This window comes from Seriola lalandi, unplaced genomic scaffold, assembly GCF_002814215.2.
Source record: "Seriola lalandi dorsalis isolate HSWRI2012SDOR001 ecotype SW California unplaced genomic scaffold, Sedor1 jcf7180002054748, whole genome shotgun sequence".
Taxonomy (NCBI): domain Eukaryota; kingdom Metazoa; phylum Chordata; class Actinopteri; order Carangiformes; family Carangidae; genus Seriola; species Seriola lalandi.
Genome location: NW_019525301.1, coordinates 1,123,706 through 1,145,786, shown reverse-complemented (window position 1 = coordinate 1,145,786; position 22,081 = coordinate 1,123,706). Strand labels below are relative to the sequence as shown.

General features: G+C 39.1%; 1 protein-coding gene across 2 annotated transcripts in view; it reads right to left on the bottom strand.

Moving 5' to 3' along the window:
* cntn4 (contactin 4) overlaps nucleotides 1-21,650 on the bottom strand; it is a 159,879-nt gene extending 138,229 nt beyond the window's left edge. For both annotated transcript variants that reach the window (XM_023424797.2, XM_023424798.2), the window contains exons 1-2: nucleotides 21,225-21,650; nucleotides 3,060-3,196 (exon numbers count right to left, since the gene is read on the bottom strand). In XM_023424797.2, the coding sequence (XP_023280565.1) occupies nucleotides 3,060-3,114 (55 nt within the window). In that variant the 5' untranslated portion in view covers nucleotides 3,115-3,196; nucleotides 21,225-21,650. The remainder of the gene's footprint in view (nucleotides 1-3,059; nucleotides 3,197-21,224) is intronic.
* Nucleotides 21,651-22,081: the final 431 nt, after the last annotated feature.

Here is a 22,081-nt window from a genome sequence, read left to right as displayed (position 1 = left end):
TCTCTGTCACAGCTGTCTCTACAACAAGTTGAACCAAGTCCAACCTGAACAATAATATAGGTTGTTTTTTTTCAACCTTCTGACATGACCCTTGGGAGCGGCTTTTGAAATAGCATCCCTACAGTGGCCAGCATACCGGACCTTGGTTGTCATGGTTACTACAATAACGGTAACGACTTGATTAAATTTAGGAAAAGATCGTGATTTGGGTAAAAATAACTACTTCCTCAACATTAGATGATCTCTGTTGTCACGGTTACAGTATAAACTGCTGGTTTCAATTGGGAATCGAACACTTTCCTGTGTCATATTCCTGAGTTTTATTGATCCATCCTTCCACCCCAACCTCCTCCTGACCTGGACTTAGTCTCTCTTTATACTACATCACTTTTCTCTTTGCTCCTGTCATGTTTACTACGGTCACTAGATGTCGCCTAGCAACAAAATGTAACTATGGGTAATAATAACCTGCTGCACATACGACCTATGGGCTCATTATTTACATGAGTACAGTCTCTGTCTGTAATAACAGCAGGCCAGAGAGGACTTTTTTTACTCTGTAGCTACAGAGTTGAAAATGATTTTAGAAGATTTTTCTGGTGAATTTTATAGATATGGATGAAATCAAGTTACAATGATATAAGTTTTTTACACAGTTGTTTACACAGTGATCGTTATCAAAATCATAAAGATTTCTAATACCAAGGGCTGTAGTTGATGTGTATTAGTCTTAGAATATGAGACTCAAACCTCAGGAACACATTTATATTTATATTATATTTTACAGAAAGTGAAATGAAATAACAGCTCAATGCAGTTTCTGCACTGAATTAGAGAAAGAGAAGTCAGGATACGACTTCATGACCTTGGCTCTCTCCTTGTTATGCACATTAATTGCAAGAAAAAAAGGATTTCAATAACAATGGGGCTGGTCGTTAGAAAACATTGTCATTGAAATTACTTCAGGGGTTTTGCAGAATTTCAGTGTCAACAGTCTTCCAGGTGAAATCCAAGGTTGGTAGCAAGACACCATTTTGTGGGACTTAATAACGTTTCTGATTCACTTTGGGTTAGACACAAAACACGGTCAGGGTCTTTTGATACTTAACATGATAATGATCAGCGGATTGTGTTCCCACGGTGTAAGCTGCTGATGTCTCAGTCACAGGAAACAAATTCAGCCAGCTAGCTCATCCTGTTATATTATAAAGAGCTTATTTAGGTGGTGACATATTGCTCGATGTTTATTGGGAAATACCAGTGGAGGTACACTTCCTTACTTTGAATGTAATCCAGAAAGGTTTGTATCTATATGTATAAACAGGCTGTTAATTTGTGTCAGCCTGTGCTTGTACCCTTGATGAATTTCTGCCTTACAGAAATGACCTCCACAGGGTTTCATCACCAGAATTCAGCTACAGACCAAAGTGTGCTGGTCAATTATCACCAGCTGTCTGCTGTGAGATCATGTGGCGCTGTTAGACCCACAATAAGATGAGCAGCAACATGCAGAGGCGAAACACTGAGGGTGACGCTCTATAGCTCAAAGTTCCCTTGAACCAATCTGATAATCTAATGTGCATCAGAGGGCACGGGGTTCACAAGAGGCTTAATGTGCGTTGAGTAATGAGAAGCAGTGTTTCACTAGAACACAGACTTCAATAAAGCCTTTTCTTCATCTTGATTCGTATAATGCCTGTTGATTAAACACTCTGAGTGATTCTACTGATGCTCTCTGGTGACCCCACCTATTTGTAAAGGAGACAAATTAAAGTCTTCCATCAAAATGTGATCAATGCCACACAGCCTCTGGCTGAAACGGCCACCGTGATAATAATGAAGCTATAACTCAACTTTACTGCACGGTGAATGAATGATGGACATTTGAAAGAAGCCAGAAAAAGATTTCCAGTTAACTGATTAATTTACTCAGTGATCGATTGATTCCTTCAATCACTCGTTCACTCGCTCATTCATCCATACTCTCTTTCATTCACTCATTTATTGATTTCTTACTGTAACTAAAATGCTTGACCAATTCTGACGGATTAATTAGTCCGAATGAATCCAGGTAACTGTTCTACCTGACATGAGATGATAAGGAGCTTTCTGAAACATATCTCACATTGGATTCAGTGTTTTCATGTGTAGCAAATTTTTCAAATCTAATTTCTCTATAAAATAATTACCTACTGAGGTGCCCTGGGGAGGTAATTTTTTTTTTCAAAATAAAGTGATGTTTACATTTGCTTACACTCATAAAAACATTGCTCTATGGCACTACAAGTGGTCGTAACGCCATATATTGTATATTAATTTATTATACATATAATTATCGATTTTACGCTACTTACATGTAAAGCGGGGGTTTAGCAAAGTAATGTTTTTATGTTAGGATTCTTTTCTGGGGGTGGGGTCTTAAGTCGGGTTGGTAAGGAAGAGAGCCAAGTCACTCTGGGCACCTGGGCGGTGTGCGCATGTAGAACGCTGGTGGTCGGGGTGAATATCAATAGGTATTTAAAGTCTAATTTATTGTTAACTAGTTAAATCTACCTTCCTCCTCCTCTTCTCTTTCTCTCTCTCCCTCTCGTCTCAACTGCATTTACGATACGTCTTCACTTCATGTATCTGTCATTTCAAATTAAAAGCCCTCTGCAACGTTGCAGTTCAGTTTTCCACTCCTGATAGAATCTTATTTGTGACCTGTGCAACTCAGTTGAACTGAACATTTTCATCCCCAACTTTGATGCGGTAAATTCTTCTCATTCACATTCAGGATGATATCGATAAGCTTTTCTGAGTGCCAGATAGGCAAAGCTCAAATGCAATATTGCCTGCGATTAAAAGTCTTTAGCAGGCTCGTTGAATGGATGCTACATTCTTATTATTTTACATAAATGGGAAAAAATATGTTTGCTCATGGCTAATCAATTTGAGGTTGCTCCTTTATAAACTACGGCTTTCAAACTGTCACCTGCCCCAAATACATATGAATAAGGACTCAGACTTCACAAAGGCAGCTTTGGCATGCATCAAAAGTTCTTAATAAGATACTTTACCTGCAAGGCACCCCATAAGTGACTGCAGCACCAGCAGTTTCCATAGCAACATCATCTTCAATTTTGTAGGGTCAAAGTAGTCTCACATTCAATCACAAATGTATGGAATCCGATTTGCACCTGCCTGGCTTCCCAATCTGTGGAAAAAGAAACAGGTGAGATGAGTACGGAGGTAAGGTTGTCATTAGCAGCACCTTTTGAAAATGAGTCTCTTTTTTTCCCGCTCAGCATGCTCATTTCACAAGGTGTGGAGCAAAAAAAGACAGCAAGACCGTGGAGCACTGTGATAGTAATTGCATTTGTGTCTGCGTTCATAGCTGCCAGCTATAACTAAACTTAAACCTGTAAATTCATGATATATTTGAGCAACTGCCATTTACAGGATTCACAATATATTAAAACAAATCCATAGTGCAAGATACTCCTGTTTCTTAAAGTTGCACCACACAAAGAAAAAAAACAAAAACAAAAGAGTTCAGTTCCCAGGCACATGAACACACAATATCTCATGTATATTCATTTCCATATTCCCAGCAACTCCAGGGACAGTCAATACAAAAAGCAAAGCCACTCCTATACGTTCTAGTAGCATTGTACTTGCTTGAAGCTTCATAGCTTTTATGCTCACAAAGGTGCAAAGCCAAAAGATGAAAAACTTCGAAACATCTAGAAGAATTTCAACAACAGTCGTGTGCTTTTCCCTCTTAGACATTATCTCCCTGGAGTGAGAATTAAAACTCGAAAGTTTGTTGAGTGTCAGGAAGGCAGGACTTCTCAGCATGTTAAACCTCTGCGACAGGAGAGAAGCTGAAAGTACGAATGAGGCTGAGATGAAAAAAAAAACAAAACCGCAGTGTTAAAAGTCTGTCAATACTCATGAAGAGGCTTTATAATATTTGTTGCCAAAAAGGAAACCCAAACATTAAGAAATTGTTTTTGTTGGGGATGTTCTACTCACTGATACATGACAGTTTTTGACACATTCATTATCTTAATACAGTACATGCTGTACTGAGTACAGAAGAGGATTTACAGCAAGTCATCTCACTTGTCAGTGGTCCGCTTTAAAAACAGATTAAATTACACAAAAAAACCCCACAGCACTTTGTGTTTATGATTTGAACCTTTCATTTGCTTTTCCGCCCCCTTATTTACAGATTCTTGGCACAGTGACTACATGTCTTATAGGCATAACATACCGTATATTGTTATTGTTTGGACATGTTAGGTGACTCAGAAATATCTTTTGGCACATGAAGTCTATTCTAAATGTTCTAGGAAACATTTTATGGCAAATAAAATTTTACTCAAATTGAAAATGGTTTTGTGTGTATGTCAAAAAGTTGACGGTACCCACAGAGAGCTAGCTCATTTCCAGTGAGAAACTGAATGACTTCGCCTATGCTTTTAACATAGTACCTGTTCTTTTCTCTCTGGGTTTGACCCAGTAGCTGCACGATACTTTCACCTGTCTCTGACCGACACTGGTATAGACGCTGGTATAGATGCTAGCGTGGAGCTGGCTAGCTAGCTGGCTAATCACTAAACCAATAGCGACCATGTGAGCTGGTAACTTAAAAGAAACAGCTTGCAGCTGTTTTTCATCTTGCAAAATATGCAAACTCAGCTGTGAAACTATACAAAACTACTAATACAACTTATAAGAACCAGAGAAAAGAATGAACAAGAATCAAAGGTATTCACAGTTTTAATTGGATTGCTGAGAGCAGCTAGCTACAAACAGGTCTTGCAATTAACTTAACTCTGTCTGTACCGCATGTGTGCAGAAGCGTTGTGATTTGGCAATAATGTATAGGAGGAGCACTGTCTAAGCACACGCACACCTTCAATATGAAAGCACTGCATTTTTCGATGACCAATGACAAAATTACAGAAAAATATGAACGCTAAAAGAAATAGCTATAATGGTGATTCTTTCTGAGTTTTCGTTGGATGGGCAGATGATTCCTCTGGGTGGGCAAGGCTTATGCCCACCCCAGCCCACCCATAGATATGCCCCTGAATAAGGATATGAGTTTTGGCACTGCATCATTCAATACATGTCTTGTTAATGTACTGTTGTGGTCCTCGCAGCTAAAGTGAATTTGTTTTTTTCTTCTTTCAAATAGATTAAAATCAGATTGTGAGGCCTGATCAAAGGTTATAAAAATTATGGTTTGTATCATTTCTTAACAAATGTATGGATTTTTATCCTCAGCTGGTGTCAGAAATGGCTTTAGAGGATTTTTTCAGTATTTTGCCTTAGTGGTTAGTAGTAATGTAAGAAACAGTCAGGAAACATGGGGATAGAAGGGTATGAAATGCAACAAAGGTCTCTGATTGATCAGGGACGTTGAGGTTAGAGCTGTGCCTCTAACCACAGGGCTACTGAGGACCTCATCATAGGATTGACAGAACAAAAACAGCCTTGCGTTAAAACAATGCAAGGGGGCGCATTGTTCGCTTGTGGTAGCAGTGAGACATGAAATTATATCCAGGAAGTGGAGTTTGAGAAGCAGATGAGTGAATCTGAAGGCACAGTTTGTAATACTCAGAGACAGGATTTTATCACAGTCGCAACCTCTTTATCTTTTGTCAAGATGATGACAAGATAACAGTAGAAATACTCCCTTCAGGAATGTATGCTTGGTCATATGTAATTGGCCACTGCATCATCTAGCCGGATGACATCTTGTTGTTGTTGCTGCAAAAGCTGAGTTAAGCTTGAACCTGGACTGGCTCCATTCAAATGTATAAAAAGCCTGCATTGTTTCATGTAGGACTAAAGTCAGACTGAATGCAACTGTAGGAATGAGTTGTATTTTTGATAATAAGAACAAAAAGAGCCATTTGGGTGCTGCAGGGCTTAGCTTGTTGTCACATACAGTTGCATTTTGAAATATTGCAAAGTCTTTGTATAACTAGGATTGCAAGCTTGTACTTCTTAAATTGTTATTTTTCTATGTTTTAAAACCCATTACAGAGACCAACTAATATGCATTATTGCCCTCTGCAGCCGCCAGAAATGTGTATGCTGCATGTGTGTCCTCATCATATACATGAGCATCCTTGTAAAGATGCAATAGGTAACATGGGATACAAACAATACAGGAAACCCTTCTTCAAAACACTGCTACATTACAGCGCCATTTGTTGTCAAACACCACGCTGGGTACATTTCATTCTCCATTCCCAGGCTGAACGTTAAAACGCTTTCTAAGTTTGGAACCAATTTGAGAGGTATTTGGTTTAAAGGTGTTGTTGAGTCAAGGATGTAAATAGGGCGCAGTGAAGGAGGCAGATTTATCCAGTTTGCCAGCAACTTTGAGGGAAGAATACAAAATAAGTTGGAGGAAATGTCAGTGACTGCCTCTGGATAAGCTGTACTGATGTAAGAATTCAAGCAATACAACCAGTTAAGAAGTGAAATCTACCTTTTGCATAACTCCTCCAGGAAACAAGCAGCATTAATCTAATGTCTCCTGGGTGAAAATATATTTAGAGTTGAGGTGTGTTCGACACAAACCTCTCCAAAATTACAACTATTTGTGTAATTTTGCCATCACAAAGGAGCACAGAAAAGCTCTCTGTGATTCCACCCCGCTGTGATTCGGCAGACGGCACAAAGTTTTAAACACAGCGAGCAAGAGTGAGACAAAACCACTGAAAAACACATATAAAAAGGCTCCTGAAACTATTTGAATAGGCCAGGTTCTTATTAATCTCAGATTCTCTACCTTCCAGATCTGTCTCCTGTCTCCACCTACAGAAAAGAGGCCTTTCATCTTCATACATCATATAGAAGGTTGTCAGAGTCTGTCTTGGATACATCAACGGAGCAAGTCTGTGCCTAACTTTTAGAGAGCTGTTTTATGCATATTAAAGTGTGTCTTATGAAAGCACCAAGCCCTGTGCCTATTAAGCTAATGCCTGGTTTGTCTGTGTTAGTTTCTTTTTAACATTTTACATCAGTGATAATTTGATAGAGTGTACTGTACAAAACGTTTAGTATGATGCACAGGAGCGTGACAGGTATAACAGCAGAGCTCTGTTTTGGGGACACACCAAACCATTTTACCCTTCAAGAAGACACAATTTAATTCCACTCTTAACAGCGGGGGTGATAATCCACACAGTGATCTGCCATATTGCCAAATTCACCACATTTCACAATTTCAAATGCATACACTGGGAATAACATGGACATGATTATGCATGAAAACCAGAAGAGACAGAATGCAACTTGTGATTATATTAACATCACTTTGGTTCCAAGTCTCTGTAGATCCTGTTTTCTAATTAATTACTGACAAGTTAAAGCTGCACTAATCAATATCTTTAATTAACTGGAGAAATCATGACATGTAATGTCAAAACTGTTACTCATAGTAACAAACCCACAGAGAATCATCACCTGACTACAGTTCCCCTCAGCTCTACAGACCGATTCATTGTCTTTCAGCTCATTGTTTGGGTTTTATGACTCAACTTTACAGTTTTCAGCAAGAAAGGTTTTTATCAACCCACTGGATACTACATACCCAGCACCAAACAGCAGCTACACACAGTTAGCATCTAGCTGGCGAACATAGCTTAAGAGTCAGATATTTTTAAGGAAGTGTTAAAGACCAACACAGAGCTAAAAGGACATTATTGGACTTCAATAAATCAGATGGCCCCAGAGTGGCAATAAATCACTAAATGCAGGTTTAAATATCAACAATCCACAGCCAACAAACAGACTTTGGTTCCCATCTTGTCCCCTGCCTACAGTTAATGTTGGTTTCTTTTAATCTTTCTCTTATATTAACCCAGTCATTTTAGTTGTTATTTAACAAAACCTTAACTACAGAAGTGGCATGATAAGCTCATATGCATCCTTTTTGTAGACATACCGCTGGTTTATTTTTGTCGTATAGGTATGATGACTCATAAGTCCACGCTAGTTGGCCCCCTGTTCTGAGTTTGTCCACTCATTTACATGTTTTGTTTCAATTTGCTGTGTTTCAATTCAGATACTTCCACTTGTTGTATATAACTATCTATCTTACAGAACCTTCCCTGTTGTTGGAAATTTCCAATCTTCAGTTTCCCATTTCACTCATGGAGTTCCTCAAGGGTCTGGATTATTAGCAAACATAATGTACAGTATCATTGTTATGCTGATGACACATATCCCGTTACAGTACACTAATCTTAACCCTAGCCCAGTTTACCACATGCCTCACTGATTTAAATCGCTGGATGTCCATAAAAACATCCTCAAACTAAATGATGACAAAACACAAATTGATGTGTTTGTCACACCCAGTTTTTTCAGTCATATAGTCAGCAATCTGGTTGTGTAAGTATAAGTATGTAAAATGTAAATATGGAAGCACGCAAATTGAGACACAGCAGTTGATCTGTATCCTTGTGCTATGGTGGTGCTTCATCAGCTGTTACTCATAGAACCGTAGTTACTCTTGGTTACTATTTTCCTCCACTTTGTTAAGGTCTGTTTTTATGGTATCAAAGTCTTGCTTTGGTCCCTCCACTCTTTTCAACTCGACCTGATAAAGCACCCCGGCAGCTAAAGATAACACTACTGAGCGCCTCACAAACTTGCTCTTGCCTATTGCTGCTGTAATCTATTTAGTTACTTGATGCCAGGAAAATGGAGGTTGATAAATGTTCTGGCTACACAGAGCGTATCCAGCTGTGCCTTGTTAACAAAGGTTCTTGCCAGGCTTACAGGGTTTACCAGTGCTTGTAATGTTACAACTACGACACACATTATGACAGATTCCTCTCACTCATTTGCAAGGACGAGTTTTCAGAACACTTAACAAGGAAAAGCAAAGATGACAAAAGGAAAATAAAAACAAGGTTGACATTCTGTAATTGTGGTGATACCTTGACTCACAAATAATTGAATTCATACTGCTGTTAGTGCACAGAGTACAATGATTAAAAAATTGCAAATAGGAAAAGGATGAGTGGTTATCATAATGCATTCCCTCTCAGTGCCACTGTATTAAATTTAGAACAGTACTACTACTGCTGCCGGTGCTACCACTATTCCTGCAGGTACCTCTACCGCTACCACTTTTACTACTACTGCTACTACTATTATAACTATAATTCGCTGATATCATTCACTTTTTATAAAGCTGATTTCCTGCAATAATTCCCTGGTTTGCAGTCAGACTCAGTACCACTCAAGCATTAGACATTATAGATGTAATAAACTGCGGCTACATTTGCTAAAGGGAAATGACTGATGATGCTATGGGGCCTAAGGGGAGGAGATAATCAATGTATTCAGTCAGTAACAAATTACCAGAAAATTTAAAGATTGATAGGTTTTCACCCATCATACAGTTCAACAGCTTAATTACATTTCTCATGTGTAAAATGAGCACAATAACCATAAGTGTACACATTGGACCTTTTTGTTGCGAGAGCCTCCTGTATTCTGCGAAATGCTACTGTGGCCCTGAATAGGAATATCAAGGGAAGGAAAAAGTTCACTACATTAGCAAGTATAAGGTTTTGAGCAAGGGGGCATAAGCTTATTACAAAAGGACTTATTTTTTACTTTTATCTTGCACATACTATAGATAAAAGGATTAAGTGTGTCTAAAAAAGTCAACATGACGATCATTTACAGCTGCTGAAAGAGGGGCACGACCACTTAAATCACCTCTTTTATTCCCCTTAAAGTCTGCGCACTGTTTGCCAACCCCCAAATTTGGTCATGCAGGGGAACAGTCCAGAATCGATCTATTAAAAAAGCTGGCTCCAAGAAGAAACTGATGTCTTTGTGCAGGAGGTACAGAATCACACCTTGAATTAAATTAGCTCGGGAGGAGATAACACGTCTGGTTAATGTACTGTGCTGGTCCTCAGAGATCTATCGTCCAGTGTTCAATGATATCAGGGCGGAGAGCCAAACAGAACCAGCGGTGATCGAAGGGACAGTTTGAATTCAAGAGAGGTGTATCTACCACTCAGTTCCTAAAATCTATGCAGCCACTTTACTGACTCATCTGTTCTGGCATGTACTGACTGCTTTATGTAGGATGACAATCACACCACAGCTACATAGTTTGACCCCATGAAAAATTGAAGTTATTTCAAGTCAAATGGGTCAGCATTCAAGAGAGCGGATGCTTTTGAATGAAATCTGTTTATGCTCACATGCTGTGCAAATAGCTTGACCTGTTCTGACAACATTGGCAAGGCGAGTGCAGCAATTCCCCATCAGTCAAGATCATACAAACAGAATTCAAATTCTTGAAACTGATATTTCTACAAACAAATGTTGCTGTATTTGAGAAGAACATGGAATTGCAACACAGATAAAGATGGAAAATTTACGAAAGCATTAGGTGATATCTTAAGGGCTGCAGCTATTATTTTCATGATAAATTGTATATTCATGGTGAATAATCTGCCAACTACTTGTGGATCAATCATTTAGCGTACAAAATTATTCAAACAATGACAAATTCACATCAATTATCAGTATCAAATAACTTATTTTGTCTGGCAATGAAACAGAAAGGTATTCATTTAACAATGGTACAAAATGAAGGAAAGCAAACAAATGATCAATTATCAGAATAGCCACTGATTATTATATGTTGATCAATAAATCTAGTATTCTATTTTTCTATTGATCATTTCAGCTAGAGAAATCTGTTTTCATTTTCCTTTAAAAAGAATAAGTAGTAGAGTGGTAGAGCTGCTATCTTATTTAATTAAAAATACTTTAGTTGTTGCAGCTCAGATCTCTGAAGACACTGGGGTGCATGTGATGTGTGATGAATTCGTGTTGATAAAAATTACAGTATCTCTAAAGTTAAACAACATTAGAGAAGTTCCACCAAGACCCAGCATGCATTTAGTCTCCAGAAAAGAAAACTCTTTAGAAATGAGTGCCAGTCAATACAAAGCCTATGGTCTCTGAATGAAGTGGAGCCTTGAGACAGATGATGTGGATCCTTTTTCTACAACTCTGCTCAGTGTAGAGTCAGTAAACCCATCCAACCTTCAAGCTTACATTTAGTTTTTGTAAATAGCCTATATAAGTAAATTGTGTAAGTCATGTCATCGACTACATTGTCATGTTTTCCACTTTACACAGAAAACTGGTGAGTTTCACATTAAGTTTCACATTTCGCTCCTTGTTTGGTTGCCACTGTGCAAGTAAAGATTCAGAACATACACACTGAAAGACTCATTTATCAAATAGCAGATGCAGAAATTGCACTGACTTGGTCTGCAAGGATTTTTAAAAGCAGGTCATCAACCAAGCTGAGTAGAGCAATAAACAGGAAATACAGTGGTTTATATTCAGAGATATAATGTTAGCTGCTTTCTAGCATTGATGTTTGCAAACATTCTTTTCCTGCTTCCACCAAATTGCTAAATATTCAAAAGTTCACCTATAGGCTATCCATCTCAATATTCATCTCAACTGATACTGAGTTTCACACCAAAAATTTGCTCTGTGACACATGATATCTAACAATGTTAGCAACGTGCAGCTGTCCTTCGTGGTTCTCATCACCTTTTGCTATTAACACCATTTATTTGGTTGAAATAATGTAGTTCAGGTAAGAAAGGATGACTAAGCTTGTCTCTTGTAATATTTTAGTGTCCAAAGCATAACAGTGGTGCCAGTAACAACCTCACATCAATACAAATACATCCACACTCATGGCGATACAATTATCACGTTAGCCAATTTCTGTGTTTTAGTTTGAGTTTTTTTTTTTTTTAAATGTGCTATATGTAAATCTACTCTGCCACCAAAAATGCTTTCTTGAGCTGGTTGTGGTTGCCAAGAGCTTAAGCCATTGTTGCATTTACATGACAAGGGGTAATAATAAGCCCTCTGAGCAGCGCTACATCTTTAGGGAAGCCTGGACACAACAATGACTCGCTGGGCTGGGGGCTAGCTAGTTAGCATGCTAACTTAAGTAGAACAGAAGACGTGATAGAAATAGAAGGAAATCGAGAGTTACAACATTGGCTGGTGACATTTCTTGGTAATTAAAGGAATGAAGTTTAATGCTGAACTTGCAGTGGTTCTTCTAGACTGTTGAGTGAACAGCTGTTAATGCTAACTTTAGCTATGTAGCAATAGCAAAAACTTACATGTAACTCCTTTAATTCTCACATAATTGTTTTAATAATGTATTCACAGTGTGTCTTTTAATCAATATAATGGTTTTAGAGATGATCTCCATAAGGTGCAGTAGATGTTGATCATTCACAGCTTATCAGGTGGACTGTTCAACCCAAATGTTTATTATAAGTAGCTGTATTACCAGTCACATCTGGCTGTTCTCGCTGTCTCATTAAGCTAAAAACTGAATTTAATTGCCTTCCACTGTCATTTCCATACAGTCACAGTCCATGACACCAGCTGTAGATTTTCTCTGTAACGGGTCTAGTTGCAGCATGGTTATCATACATGGGCATCAGCACCTTTGTTGAAAAATAATTTACATATGCCACAGGCCTGAGGCTTAATTTTACACTTTTGTTATGTTGGGCTCTGTGTGCAGCTGTGGTGGTGGTAAAGCCAAACTGTGACAGCCCGCTGAAAACAGCTCTCTGCTGTGCATCCACATCACCGCTGATGTGGGTGGCAGATTCGGACAGTTTGAAACTGGAGAGTGACTTTTCCAAACTCTATCACCCTGACACGTCTCAAAGAAAAACTGAACTTAAGTTTGAGCCAAGGAATTTATTTTAAGAGGAAAAAAAAATTGTGACCAAAACATACTAACATTCTGCTTTTTTAAGATTTGGTAGTTTTTCTGTGTGATTTCTTGTTCCATTTCACTTGTCACAACATAATAAACACATTTTATTTCAGGTATTTGAACAAAAAACTGATGTTGCAGTTTCTCTGGTAAGGACAGTCTCGTTTTTTTTCCTTTCTTTCTTTTTTTTTTTCTTTTTTTCCAAATGGAGACACAATCATCAAATTTCAATAAAAATCTGTCAAACATTTCCAAACCCATTTCCTTCTGAGAAATAATGACACACAGAGGCCTTTCAATGACATTATAATAAATAAATAATAAAACATCTTACGACTAAACAAGTGAATGTTTATGTGGCTCCCAATACACACACACTGTGCTGACTGAAAGTGGCATTCTCCACTTGTTTTTGTAAATGGACAAAATCCAATATTCTTCAATGCAACTTCTCTGCATGGGGCACACTACACCTGCACTAATAAAATGAACACATTCTGACATAAGTCATGACTTTTATTGAGGAAAAACACTTATTTCTGTGTTTGTGTAGGTGTCTGCATAGTGGATCTGTTATAATGACACTTTATATGACATGCATCACTTTTTCAGAAAGGTGAATTTAAGGCAAAATAAGACGTGAGGTGCATCACACAGCTCTTATTGTATGCATCTCAAATTATACAACTGCACTGACAATGTAATTATCACATAAAGGCCATAGAGAGACGGCTTGGATGACCCTAAATATGGACCTAGTTTCCACTTTGTCTGACAAATTAACAGCATTATGATGCTGAATGGATCTGCACTTCACATCTTATCTAAAACAGATAGTTGCAATGCAGCGAAGCCAAATAGGCATTATTTTGTTTTGTTTTTTTCTTATTGTCCTTGGTTTTAATGGATGAACCAGCTAATTGCACTCTGATACAATGACTACAGAATCTCATTTATCTGAACCACACACATCTGAAATGGTCTGCTAAACAAACAGCGGCTTTGTGGAATAACTAATTATTTCATTTGAGAAACAGATGAGATTTTGAATACCTGAACTTTGCTTCATCTGCAGTTCTCTACCAAACTTGAACATGGACAGGATGTTCTTCCTGGATGTGAACATGTTGATTAGAGAATTTTTTCTTCTCTGGATGCAAAAAGCGACTTCAATCAATCAGCGATAAAATGCGAGTAATGATAATGACCAGAGATGCTACATCATAATTTCCTCATTTAACAATTAAAAAACATTCATTGAGCAGCTGCAACATGTGTCCATCTACTAATGGGCATATCACCAAATTCATATTCACAATCTGCTTTGCAGCGAGGAATCCATTCAATAGACTACATTGTTTGTAAATGTGGATGAAGGAGCCTCATTATGTAACCCTGACTGATTAGTTTAATTCAAAATCCAGCATGTAAATGTCAAAATATACATAAAAACAGAGCACACTCCAGAGGCTGTTGATGCTATGAAGGTGCCCTTGAGCTGGACCCTCCAGACGGGAGTTGTACTCAGCAGCTCGCACATGCATGAAATGGGATTTTTGGAAAAATACTACAGTAAAAATACTCCGAGTTTCTTTTATATTTGGATACAGAAAGATAAAGATGTGTATGATTTTAGCAAGAGCAAAGCAGTGTGGTACAGCGGTATGTGCAAACAAGACTGAAAAATAACAATTCATCTACAACAGAAAAACAGAGTAGAAAGAAAGAAAAAATTCCAATCACATTTTTTTGAGAGCATCTTCAGAATTGCTTATATTGTCTATAACAAACAGTCTAAACCCCAAAGATAATCAAAACTGCAAATCCTCACATTGAAGTAGCTGAAAGCACATTACATTTGGGATTTTGGTTGAGAAATTACTGAAACAATTACTCAATTATCAAAATAGCTTGTAAGTAATTTTTTATGGACTGAATAATCAATTAATTCCCTCATTTTTTCAGCTCTAATATTCTTATGATTTAGCTTTAATATCCCTGTCAGGATGTAAAACATATCTGGTAGAGTTTAGTGACTACTTCAGGAGGTTCACGGTAAGTAACCTTTATTATTTTATTTTATTTTATTCAGGTCAAACGTAACTTTAGTTTTAAAGGTCCCATATATTACACTTCTCCTGTGTTCTTCTTGAAGTTTCGATATCCACAAGAAGATATATTTGTGGTTTTTAGTAACAAAACCATCTCATTGTAGTTTTACATCTCCTCTCTCAGGCTTCTCTCTGGCGCTCTAGTAACAATAGGTTGGTGAGTCAGTCAGAAGAGAGGAGGCTCTCTTCTGATTGGCTGACTGTTTTCTGAGTGATTGAATAAAATTGTAGCAGATTTCAGGTAAAACACTCAGAGTGACCAAATCCTACAAGGTTGGGTGATGGGTCCAGGTGGGCAGTCAGGGGGCATGGCTGAGGGTGGTGACTGCTTTGTTGTGACATCACAAAGTTACAGAAGTCCTGACGGCTGGATTTAAGGCTCAGTTTCTGAATACAGGCTGTGTGCGTTTCTCTGTGAACTGAGGCTTTGATACTTTCACAGTATTAATATAGAAACTAGACCTGCTTAATAATCAAACAACACATGGACATCTACATTTATACAAAATGGAGCATTTAATTTATCATATCATATATTAACATATGATCTGTTGTACAGTAGCTACTCAACAGGGAGTCTTCTAGACATTGCATTGAGTTTAGTTGTTAGTGTGCTTTTCTGGCAGTTGCCACAGATATAAAATTAATAATAATAGGAATTCTGCCATTTTCCAGGGAATCAAGTGGAAAAGGTAGAAGAGGTGGATGGTGGGTGCATAAGCCCCAGGACTGTTGGGTTAGATAGCTAAAGAAATTTTTAGTTAGATTGTGGCTTAAATCAAATACTAATGAACAGCGTGTGTTTCGTACTCCAAGCCACTGTGAACCTTTTCTACATTAAACCGAGGCGACCATCTTTCCCCCAAACCCTCAGAGGTGTGACTGTTTAAACACAACCATGTGTGTTGACACAAAACAACAGAAACAACGTTTCCAGTGCGAACACGACTCTATCAACATCTTGAGTCTGGGTGACAGAAACCGCGTTACTGGCTGTTAACACCAATTTACCGCCGTTATACTAGAGCATTAAATTCCCCATTAAATTCTTACACAGAATAACTTCCAGGTTTGTGGTTGGAAACTTTCATGACAAGTTGGTGCCAGTCAATTTGTTCCATTAACCATGGATTGCATGAGTTATTATTTTGCAAATAGATCTTGACAACAAGCTATCCAGCGCACATCCTACTGCTGCTGCCATTACACAAACTGCTGTTACATTACAGCAGCAAATCAAAAATTGCCATTTCAACTACAAATGATGCTTTTCAATGTGTAAAATCTTTTGAATAATAACAATTATGCGACATAAATAACTAAAAACTTGCTCCTCCACAGTGGATATTATAACCTCGCTCCTTTAACCTTAATTTCCATCTCATCCTAATTTCCTCAAAATAATCATCTTTTGATATAATCAAGACGTTATTTAGTCTGATGCTCCAGTTTCAAGTTCATGAACCCTTTCTCTGTAGCTCCAGACGAGGAAGATGCACAAAGGTTTTGTACTTTTAGAGGAAATACAAGGACAAGCAGTTCTTTTTAAATGAAATGATTTGTCTTATTAATCTTTACTTGCTCGTATGTAAAGATAATCAAGGAATGCTGATGCCACAAGAACATACAGTCTTCACAGGGCATTATAGGCTGAGGACAAATTTCAAAGAAAGAAAAAATTGTTCAAGGAGTTCAAATCGCTATATGCCACACCTGCAGTTTTGTCAGTTTGATAATAAAAAAGCTTGTGACAGATTCTGGCACAAAGTGTGAGGCTGCTTGTATTTTATCGACAGTTATCAATAGAGAGAAACACTGTGTTTAGGGTGAGTTTAAAACATTCTTTTGAGTCATCCCACCTGCTCCATTCATTCCTTTAATCTTGATTCAGACAAAAGGAAACAACAATGCCCTGCGGGGAACGCAGTTTTATCGAGTGCTAATATTGTGCTACATGAGGGAGGAAAAGATGGCTCTGACACAGCAGCCACACCCAGCGGAGCACAATACACCTCTGAAATTGTACTCTTGTGGATCTTCAGTAAAGAAAAAAAAAATCCACATTCAAGTGAAGCGTATCATCAAAAAGAATCATGAACCTGGCTTTAGCCTGAGACTACTTGGAAAAAAGATGTTTGGAAGCCTTATATAAGTACATTTAATAATGCAGCAGTCTCAGCGCTCAGATCCCCCCCTGAAGTTGGTTGCTGTGTGGCGTTTCTCTTATTAAGCACTCAATTAAAGCCATTCCCGAGGAGAGGCAGTGTGCAGTGTTTGAATCAGGGGAAACGTTGCAGGCTCAGTCTGTGAAGACTTACCCCAAAGGACCGCGGCGCCTTGAAACCAAAGGCCTAGAAGTGACAGAGCATCATAAAGCATCGCTAAAGCAGGGAAATTATTCTAATACGATTGGATTACAAATAGGGCATTTACAGAACCAATGAGACTCGATAAATAGAGCGGGAAATGGAGCTGTCTCATTGAGCCGTCTTGGATCTTTTCCTCTTCATCCTAAATACTAAAAACGAACATAGAGATGGGACTAGGTGGGCAACACTGAGGAGCTCCGCTATATTAAAGTCAAGTGTACTTGTTCCTGACAATTGTGGGGCTCCCAATTCACAGCAGTGTGCGCACCATCACTTCTGATGGTGAAGAAGGGACATATTTTCGTAAATTACTCTTATTCACGACCTTGCTTTGACTGAATTATACGTGTAGCAGTGGGTGGAAGATTGTGCATGCAGACTCAGGCAGATTAAAGATTTATTTCAATGAAATCCAGTCTGGGCCGTGCAGAAAAAAAAAAACTGAAGGCAAAACATTTGGAGAAAATTATTTTTGGGGAGTGGTTTTTGGATTAATTACGTTTTTTAAGAAAAATAGTTCCCAGAAAAAAAACAAACAAAACTGTATAAAGTCATAGATCCAGTGGGTTTTCAACATGATTTTCACTTTCATTCAATGCTGACTCTATTAGCCACAGTCACTTTGACACGGTGAATCTCTTCTGTATCTGCTCGATGGCACGCTGACACCCCTGGATTACAGCTTAATCACAAGTATCATATCTTTTTTTTACAGTTTGGCGAAGGAAGAAACGTGTAATTTCCCCATATTCCTGCTTGACAGGTACGATTTCTTCAAAAGTCGCATCTCAGTGTGTCAAACAAACTCACGTTATGCCAGATTCAATCAAGTAATGCATGGCATACTTGAAACCACACCGCACATCACTGAACTAGTATCAGGCGCCCGCAGCTTCCTCATCCATTACGGTGCTGTGGAGAGTCTAGCTTTGCAAAGCAGCAGCCGAACAGCTGACACCAGGCGTTTGTTTTTATCTGCTGCTTGTTACTGTGAGTGAACGCTGTCTGATCATCAAGGTGGTCATAAAAATATACACCTGTCACATATTACACTGTCTGTTAGAGTGAAAGAGACATCAGGTCAGAGACAAGGAGGACAGAAACTGGACAGCAGTGGTGCCCAACCTGGGGTTTGGGAGCTCCACAAGGGATCATGAGATGAACCTAAGAGTTTGTAAGAAGATTTGGTTGGAATTAAAAAACAAACACAAATATATGTTTTGTTGTTTTTACTTTTCTTTTTTTTTTTATTTATCAAAGTGCTATTCTTTTAAACAAAGTATTTCAGGAATGACAACGTCAAAAAAACAGAAAAAAATCCAACAATTTCCCAGAGCCACAAAGTGACACATTCAAATAAGAACTGAAAGGATTTGTCGATTAAACAAACAGAAAGTTAATCACCAGCTATTCTGATTATTAATTATTTTCATCATCTTGTAAGCGAATAAGCCAAACATGTATTATTCCGGTGTCTTAAATGTGAGAAAATGTTGGTTTTCTTTGTCTTATTTTAGTAAATTGAATATATTTGTTCTTTTGTTGAGACATTTGAAGCTCAGCTTTGGAAATTTTTACACAGCTCTCTGATATTTTGTAGACCAATCAATTCATTGTTTAATCAATCATCATTTATTTTATTCACATCTTTCTTCTGACATTATTTGGTCGATAAAATTCCTCGTCACAATTTCACAAAGCCAAAATATATAGATTGTAATTTCTTGTTTTGTCTGACCAACACTGTAAAGCACAAAGATGCTCAGTTTAATGTCACGTCAGGACAAAGACCAGGTAACTGATGAGAAACTGGCAGTTTTGCTTGAAAAATGACAATTTATTTATCATGAAAACAGTTGCTTATTCATTTTTTATAGATCAACTAATGAATGAATCATTTGGTCTCTATTCTGTAGACATCTAAAATTGTAATAAGTCAGTAGGAAGCATGAGGTGCTGGTAACATAAAGACATTCACGTAGAAATAATGGGTCCAACGAGGGGAAGGGAGGGAAATACAGCTCTACAGAAATGAGAGTCCAACAGTAACACTGGTGCGGACCAACATGGAGACAAAGAGGCGTAAACCAGGTGAACGCAGGGTGGAGAAGACAGCAACAAGTCTTACTACATCCTCTCCCCAAACATCTCTGAAACTACCATGATTACTGTAAAGAGCCTGTGTGGCTGTAAACTCAGTGCTCACAGAGTATCTCGTGACAAAGCAAGTCAATGTGAGGAGCAAAAAGTGCAGCTCTGTATGCAAGTCAGGGCGGGAACAGCCGCACACTGAACATCCTCCATCATATCTCACACAAGCTCACAAACACTCTTGAGCAAAAACCACTCATTGTACCTTTGCTCTGTTCCTTGAGCTAGTTTTTTTCCTGGAAAGACATGAAATAAAAATGACTTTGATGACATTTCTTCGATACTTCCTGCGGGATGCGTGCAATGAAATTTTTATGCCGCGCGTCTAAATGCACCTATCCTAGGGTATTTTTAATGTGACTTCTGTGCTCCGTCACTTCTGACAGGGCTGTTGGCTTCCAGGACGGCAGCAGCCATTAAAAGGGCTGTTTTTTTCCCACCCTGTGAGGCTGCATCTGGGCAGCGTCACACAGCCACTGGATATCATTAGATAAAGTGGAAAAAAAAAAGAAAAAAGTTGCAGTTAATTAAGCTTCAGTTTGTGTCTTTATTGCACATCTTTGCTAGAAAAATCTTCCTGCTGAAGCATCTCTCTCGTTTCCCTGGTTAAACTTTAGAGTCAAGTCAGAGGAGAAGTCCATGAAACAGATCACACACAGAGTTACAGAGGCTGCTCCTCAGTCAGCCACAGACCCAATGCTGAATGAACAATGTCTGTGCATCATGAGATGGATGCTCAGTGCAGCACATGGTCTGTTCTGACTGGTCTTATCATCACACTGACACATTTTCCCCCGACTGTACACGCCAGGCTTATTTTTTATGCTCCCGGAGCTGAATTACTTTTCAGTGATGGTTGGAGTGAGCGGTTTTGAGCAGAAGTTGGCACGTTAGATGTGCAGAAGCCGCACAGATGCTCACCGTCTATTAAACATATTAAAGTAGGCTTATATGGCATTTGCTGGCCATCAGACTCCAGGCCCAAACACTGGAAGGCTTATACAGTGACTGACAGATGATTAACACCATTAAAGCAGTGATACAGTGACACACAGGCTGATTCATTCTGAGCTCCATTTATGAGCATCATGAGGCAACAAACTACCAACACAACTTCAATTTTACAACAGTTTGGGGTTTTACTTTTGAGTTCGAACTCAAGGTGGGTTTACCTGTCACTATTCAAGAGTGAATCTGAAGCATGTACAATTTCTGTCAGCGCTGAAGCTCATGTTTTTTCTGCGTTAATCCCGCGGTACCCAGGACCGGGCGGATTGAATTCTCGTGGCCGCGGTAGGTGGTCAGCAGCAGCAGCAGCAGCAGAAGCAGCAGCGGCGGCATAATCAACCAAATCCGCAGGGATTATTGAAGGGAGGGTCAACGCCGGCGGATTACTAAACATCTGCACTGATCTGAGTCGCGCTCACACACAAACACAAACACACACTCGCAGATTACTTTGCCTCCACCATGATAGTCCCACAACAAAGTAGACACAAGGAAATGAGATCAGCAGAGGGTGAAATTCAGAGAAGGCAATCCCGGTTTGCAACCCCCCCCCAATATAGCTACGGTCTCAAAATGTCATCTGTGAAAAGTTAGGATGTAAACTGTGCTTCATTTGTTTCTGAGCTGCCGCTGCTGCTGAGCTGATTGAGGTTTAACTTGACATGTGCTGAAGTTACTGCACGGAAAATAATGAAATAATAATAATAATAATAATAATAATAATAATAGTAATAATAATAATAATAATAATAATAATAGCCTTACCTGTCCACACAGCTGTAATATCTCCGAGGAATTCACAGCCTCTGATTAATCCGTATTTTCTCACTAAACAAAATTCTGCACACAGACATCACTGTCGAGTCGCGGCGACGCTCCCGGCACAAAAATATCCGTCTGACTTGTGCGCAAAGATGCCGCTCTCTCTCTCTCTTTTGTGTCGCGCCACATTCATACACGAGCTGCGCCGCGGTGTGTTGTGCCTGAGATGCTCTGTGCGGCACCGCCACTACTGTGTCTCCATCCCTCAGCCTCTCTTGTCTCGCTCTTGGTGTCAGTAGCACAAGTAGCTGACGGCGTGGCGTCTCGCAGGTTGCATGTCGGAAAAGTGAAGCCTCCGTGTGCTCTCACTCACTCCGACGCGTCAAGTCTCCCCTCCCCTCTCTCCCAGAGTCCCTCCTTGAACCGCGCTGGAGCTGGAGCTGGAGCTGGAACGGGACGCACGCACACGCGGCAGGCGGAGAAAGACAGAAAGAGACAAACACCCACCTCCCTCCCCTCCCCTCTCTACCCTACCCGACCAGCATCCTCACTGCTCCGGCCATCCAAGCGGAACACACTCCCTCTTCCTCCTCCTAATACAACTCCTTCCTCACCTCCTTCCTTGTCCTCCCCATCCTGCTGGTGCTGCTGGGATGTCCAACAGTCTGGGAGGTTGATGGACCGGATACCTTCAAGATGACTTTGAGTGCAACCTGTCATACCTGTGAACAGCTGAAGAAAAGAAAAGCACACATTTTATGAAGCCTCGCAGTTTTTTTTATTTATTTTTTTTCCATCTTAATATAAAATCTCAAAATGTTAATGTTAAATGTAGTTTTTGTTGACTCTAATGCAAGAGC